The sequence below is a fragment of the Glycine max genome, chromosome 3 (assembly GCF_000004515.6).
Source record: "Glycine max cultivar Williams 82 chromosome 3, Glycine_max_v4.0, whole genome shotgun sequence".
In the NCBI taxonomy this organism is placed as follows: Eukaryota; Viridiplantae; Streptophyta; class Magnoliopsida; order Fabales; family Fabaceae; genus Glycine; species Glycine max.
In genome coordinates, this window is record NC_016090.4 from 43316952 (window position 1) to 43324108 (window position 7157).

The 7157-nt window shown below is 30.0% G+C and overlaps 1 protein-coding gene across 1 annotated transcript; it reads right to left on the bottom strand.

Moving 5' to 3' along the window:
- Positions 1 to 6395: 6395 nt before the first annotated feature.
- LOC106798271 (uncharacterized proline-rich protein) lies at positions 6396 to 6869 on the bottom strand. The gene has a single exon (XM_014774262.1). The coding sequence runs from the start codon at positions 6867 to 6869 to the stop codon at positions 6396 to 6398; it is 474 nt and encodes a 157-aa protein (XP_014629748.1).
- Between the last annotated feature and the right edge of the window lie 288 nt (positions 6870 to 7157).

A 7157-nucleotide genomic window follows, 5' to 3' on the forward strand; every position in this document is an offset into this window, starting at 1 on the left:
TGCGCTCTCTCTTGCTCAAACACACACAAAAAAAGTATAGGGATCGGAAGAAGATGAGGTAGTAGGGTGGGTAAGAATGTGAGGAGGGGAGATAATGAAGTTTGGTACACGTTGATGCTCTTTATATATATTTGCTAGACACTATAATAGTGTAATTATCTTTAAAGAAAAATAAATAAAAGAGGAAAGGAAAATCATATATGTGAGAAATAGTACTACATTGTAATTGAAAAAAATAAATAGAAAAAGATAAAAAAATGTAGAATGGAATAATGAACAATGCCAACGTTCAAAATTTTATGTACCTAAATAGAAATTATTAGATTGTCTTTAACTACCACCTATTCATATTCTTAATTAACATTTTAAAAACATATGTTTAAGTTTTAATTTAAAAAAAAAAGAAGACAGTTTGCAAGTTTGAGTTAGACTCCTCTTCTTGGAGTGAAACAACAAATGTAGGTAGTGTTTGAAACTGAAAATGTCTTTTGAGTTCGAAATTTTCTGTGTCTTATACTGGAATATCATTTTCTTCTCTAAAATTTTGCTGAGAAAAAATAATTCATAGAAATATAAAGATAAATATATCACTACATATACGATCATTTTTCACTTTAAAACACGTATAGTACTATTTGAAAGAAAAAAAAAATCAAATTAATTAAATATTCGACTATATCCGTATTACTTGGCACATTAATTTTTCTCACGAACGTCACTTTCCAGTTTCCACTTTCCATAACAAATTAAACAGAGTAGGCTTAAGTCTCACCAGTATCCTGTTGGACTAATATATTTCTTTTTTCGGCACTAGGATCATAATTAAATCCATGATCCTGCTCACAACTATCCATGCATTCATGGTAGCATTAGTTTCGTGGGAAAAGCTATTTAGTCAAATGTTTACGTCACGTAACATTTAATAATAATAATAACAATAATAATATTATTATTATTATATTTCTCCACCTTTTATTTTTGTCAGTACTCCTCATTACCCAATATGAAATAGGCGAGTCGCATCTAAATAATGTAAGTGGGAAGGAATCAGCACGTAGGAAAAGAATAACAGTTCAAGACTAGTTATACTTGAAGTTAATGTATACTTGGTTCTGTAAGTAATATATGCATTAATAATGAAAAAAAAATTGAACTGTCATTTTTTCATTATTGAGGAAATATTTTGTATTATTTAATAATAAATTATCATTTATAATAAATTTGTTACTTTAATGATAAATTATTTTAATAATAAGTTAAGGTCACATAAACATTTAAAATATTTATTAAATGTTTTAGATTATTTTAAAAATGATTAAATAATATTTTCATTGAGTTAATATTTTTATTTTATGTTAGGTAAAAAGAGAAATAGTGAGAGAAAAACAGAAAATAGACTCTGGAATGGAGAACAAGAGGTGGGGTAGCTTCTTAAAGTTGACTTTTGAAGTGCAATACAAGTTGTCTTGATGAATGAAGTCCGCGAGCAAGAGCTGTTGTCTCCTGCGTCTTTCTGCTAGTTGGTAGTTGAGAAGATGAGAATCGCCTCCCATATCTTGTGTTACGGTGCATTCTTGGCCTTTATTATTATAAGCTTGCTTAGTCGATTTGCATTCGGATAAAAAAATTAAATATATGTTTAAAATATGTTTTAATAATTTTTTAAAAACCCATCCGTTTTGAATTTGGGAAAATTATTTTTTTGAATACATGTTTTTATTGACACAATTTTTACTTGAATAGACCTTAAGAAGAAAACCAAAAACCCAACTTTCAACGAATTAATGTCCTGCGCAGCATGTAGGTATAACCGTATAAATGCGGTCGGCATGTACGTGAAAGAGGTCAATTAATATTAGCGAAGTTGCGTTTCAAATGGGGTAACTATCTGCGAACCAGATTAGTAATTTCAAATAAATGACTCTCTCCCTAAATAGTAAATTCCTATATTTCTTAAGGAGCACATTTATTTTTGTTTCTCATTGAATTCAATAACTATACCGCTAACACATGAATACATTAAAGTGAGTTTATTTCAATTTAATAAGAGGTTTTAAGTTTTTAGTAATAAGAATACAATTGTATTAAATATTTATAAGTTAAAGTTTTATTATTTATTATTTATAATAATCATATTTGACTTGAAGAAAATTATATCTAGTAAAAAAATATATGTGATGTAGAAAAAAATCCAAAATTAGTTATAGAAATCATACTAATTTTACGAATTAATATAAAATTGTTATATATGTGGGGAAATACAGTAATTTAGTACTCCTAAAATAGTAAGCAATAATTTCCAATTGTTATTATTTCCTATTTCTTACTTACCAACGAGAATTTTCCAATTACCGTGTCTTCGCTTGAGTTACTATATTTATTAGACATACTTCCAGCACTGGCGGTTATTAATTGAGTTGACATTGTCCGAGACTCTCGTGTATGCATAGTCATACAACTTAATAGCAACATACTACTCTGCAAAAAAGAAATAAAAAATAATAATCTTATATACTATGAGTTATTCATCAGGTTTATTCTTGCCGATGTGGATTTTGTTCAATAAAAATTAAACTATTAAAGTTTTGTTACAGTTAGTCTAATATATAAGTTTCGCTAAACCGATACTCATTTCGGTTAGTTAGTTAGATGAAGCTACTCATTTCGGTTAGTTAGTTAGATGAAGCTAAAATCCTTTTGTATATATACTTATAGAATGATTTAATTTTCTTAGTCATTCAATTCCTTCAACTCAATAATAGAGGCATAGTTATACAACTTTTTCCCCATTTCGTTTTTTTTTTTTTTTTTTTACTTTAACGATGTTCGTTTTCTTCTTCACTTTCTTTGACTTTATATCTACCACAATTCACAAAACTTACCAAATCACTTTAATGTAAACTCACTTACCAAAAATATTGATAGGGCAACAATTATTTGAAGATGATTTGGTCAATTAGGACTAGAGACGAACTTTATGTGCTTGATGCTTGCTAGGCCCTTAAATACTTCCAAATATATATTTTTTGTGAATGATGCAATTTTTTGGCCAGATTTTTGTTTTAGCATTATATTTGTGAGAAAACTTGCCAACTCATTTCAATGTAATAAACTTATCTTGTTGCTTCATGCTTGATTCAAGATATCAATACTTCGAAGATGATTGAGTTAGTCATAGGCGGGCTTTATGTACTCCATACTCCCTAAACCCTCAATATTCCTAAATTTTCCTCACGTTTCCTCTAAAACAAAACTAGCTATTACGAATTTCTTCAACTAAACAGAAGAGGCGCCCCTACTAATTGTATAATTCTAAATTGACTTAGATTCTTGACTTATTCCTTGCTCATGGACACATGGGCTCCTTATGTGTTACATTTCTTCATGAGCATCTTTACCCATAAAAAAAACATTTGTTCATGAGCATAAATAATTTTTTTTATGATAGTTGACGAGTTTCAAATAACATCAAATATTCATTCTCTGTTTTCATTAATTGAAGAAACTCAAATTAACACTAAAATAAAATGCATACAAATAGATAATGATCCAAAGTTCTTTGTGACAAAACTCTACAAGATAGAGAGCATCATCCACCAAACATCACGTGAGGAAATCCCACAACAAATGGAAAAGTTGGAGAAAAAAAAGAAGTAAAAACCCATTTTCAATGAGACTAAGTCTTATTTTAAAATTTTGTTGTCTCTCATGTAATTTCCTTAGTCTCAAAATTGACACCAATGGTTTCCTACTACGAGACCTTCACATTCCATCTGTGGACTTAGACTTCCTCTCACTTCCCACGCCTAATGATGCCTCATAACTAGAATGAGCATTCTCAATCTCTTTTCTTGACCTAGGAAACGCACAGAGTCAAACGACCTGTCACATGCCTCTAAGATTACCATAACATTATCCACCTACTATCTCCTATCATCTATCATGTATTATATTGTTCATCCTTTTTGTTTCCTGTTCAAAACTCATACCTAAACACAAATATTTCACGTGACCTATGTTCAAGTTGTTTTGACATGATTACTAGGTGCAAGCAATGGAGGTTGAAATTAGCTACTAGAATAAAGCTAGAATTGGGAGTTCACCTATTAACACGAAGGCAAGGAAACATTAATATGCAAATTAGTATATAGGATAAAGTTTCGGTGTATTAATTTGCAATACTAATGTTATTGGGTACCTTCTCAGTACTAAAGGCCAAGATGAGTATTATGACAAAATTTGTAGAATATGCCTCCAGTCAAGCCTAGCTTTTACAAGTAAATAAAGCATTTCTCCACGAAAAAATTGCACAGGAAAGTGTAAATAAACTTTGTTAGCTGTAAAAGAAGATCTAACCTTTAGTTTTAATGATAACAAACAAAAAAAAGACTATTATATTTTGTAAAAGACCAATAATCTTCTTGTACTTCAAATATTTGATGTATTCATTTGATTTAGAAGCAACTTGGTGTGTCCCACTTCACTTCGTTTGTTAGCATACTCAAAGTTTCACCTGCAACATCCTTCGTCTTATAAGAAGACCTTCAAGATTTCAAAGCATCTCGAAAATGTAAATGCAGCCTTGGAGTATCTCCAGCTTGAGCTTTTTCTATTAAGTAACCAAATCTTCAACCACTCTTTGTAGTTTCAATTTGTGAAATTAAGCCTAACATCTATGTGGGGTTGATGGCTTGATTTGAACTAGCTAGTGAGTAATTCCAAATCTCAATTACAAACAAGAAAATTGGTGGGTAATATCATTTTCAAAGTAGCAAACTAGTATCAAGAACAGGATGAAAATAGGCAAGTTTGTCACTGGGTTTCTCCAAGTACAGATGTCAAACCATTTACAAACAATTATAACTCCTGAAAGGAGTGATATTACGCAATGAAAATAATTGATTTTTTTCCCTTAAACTCAAGTCACTCAACATATGGTAATCCTCGTCAAGCATATGCTCAATTGCTTCATACATATATAAACGATGGCTCAACTGAGGATACGCTAGTTGCCATAATTAATATGCATGGCTTGGTGATGGAACCAATCTGTTAGGGAGTCCCAAAAATGTATTGAAACCCAAATGACTATTTTTTTTAAAAAAAAGGAGAAACCCAAGAATGACTTAAAGTTATATAGTATATGCTTGGAATATTAGGGTATTATTTTATTTATATATATTTTAATGTTTTTTTTTATAGTTAGGATGATGACACTTGTGGAGTTATCAATATCATCAATTAAGTTATTAAATTACACTTTACATAGGATTCATAGTTCATTAATGTGATGGAAGTTTATATATTTTTAGTATTATATAATATATTAAATAATATTGAGTGACGATTAAGTTATTCTATGAGCAATATCTGGTAGGATTATATATTTTATTCAGAAACTTTTTATACATGCTAAATTTCAACAATCTAATAATTAAATTAAATGTTTTAATTTCGTTCAAAAAATTAAAAGTTTTAATTGAATGCATCAATTTTCTACAATTTTGTAAAATATATAAAATTATAAAACTTTTAAATTATTTCTTATCTCATCAAATAAAATAAATTTGACGTATAATATTTTTTAAAATATAAACAAATGTCAATTATAAGATTACTTAATTATAAATGTTTAATTTATCTAAAGTTTGGGATACATGATTATCGAAATAATATCAAAATCAGTTTGATTGTTAAAATTTAATATTTACAATGAGTTATTAAAGAGAATATTAATCAAGAGTTATTGTTGGAGTAACGTCATTCACAACCAATATAATAATACAAAATTTTAAGAGTATTAAGTTTAAAAAGTTATTAGTATAAAAAGATTTTATTACATTTTCTGTAAAATAAAAATATTTTATTAAATATTACTACTATATACAAGTCTTTATTTATTTAGAGAATTATTTATATTTAAAAAAATCAAATTAGATAAAACTGTTTCAAATAATTGCTCTAACAACAATTCCTACTTAATTTTAACCATGCAATTTTTATTTAATTTTTACTTCACGCCTTTTAAAATTATTTGGATAAATTAATGACTTCACCTTTTCAATTATAAGCATTGAACTTTTGATAAAGAAGAGTCACAAATATGTAGGCACAAAAATTCACTAATAAGCCACAATTATTTCAACATTGAAGACTAATCAATGACACAGCAAAAACAGGCGTTAACACTAAAATATGGATAGCAGAAAGGACACATTACATATTACCGTGCTTCTGCTCAAATGGCGTCGCTGCTTTCGCTCCTACCATATGATGAGTACATTTCTTTTTCGACTATTAGAATTCATTTTTGTAATGCAAATCTGAGACTCTACTAGAGTTAATCCAGTGAACACTAATAATAGGGACAAAGAATTACTCAAATTAAGAATTAACTAAATGAACAAGTAATAAGTAAGGCAAAGACATGCCACATAAATAATCAAGGAGAAGGACTTTGTGAAATAGATCGAGTAAGGCCTCATCATTCCACCGCTAGTGTTCATATTATATGGCACATAGTTTGGATACGGAGTTCCCGGTGGAAAGTACAATACCGGTGGGTACGGTGGCCGGGGCACTGGTCCTTGTCCTTGTGGCACTTCTTCACAATTATCTGGACATGGTGTCTTTGGTGGTGGAGGGCATTCAATATTAATGACCGATGGTGGCGGTGGAGGCGGTGACGGTAGAGGTGGAGGAGGAGGTGGCAGCAGGGGTTGGCATGGGTTCTCACACTCAGCGCACATTGTGCATGGAACTAAGTCTTTTTCAACTGAAGTGGCATGAGTGATATTATTGATAGCAAAAACAGTAGATGCAAGGAAGAAAATGAACAAGGAAGACAGCAAAGGCAATGAACTAGCCATAATTTTTAGTTGACAAGTTTTTGATGTTGCAAGGTGGAGCTAAAGAGCAAAATGTAAGATAAAAAGTGGCTTTCATTTGGTTAAATAAACACAAGAGGGAGAGAGATGTGCATGTGTATAATGTATTGGTGACCGCACTAGTTGTCGGTGTTGTATCTTCTACGCCATCGTCTCATCATCAAATTTTGCAACCAAAGCATATATAAAAACACAATTTCACAGATTTGGCTCGTGTATATCTTACAAACACCAGACAGTAGGATGCGTGGCAATCAGTAAAACTATATG

What these genes read in the sequence shown, in the direction of transcription:
- LOC106798271 (XM_014774262.1), bottom strand. Translation starts at nt 6,869, where the DNA reads ATGGCTAGTTCATTGCCTTTGCTGTCTTCCTTGTTCATTTTCTTCCTT.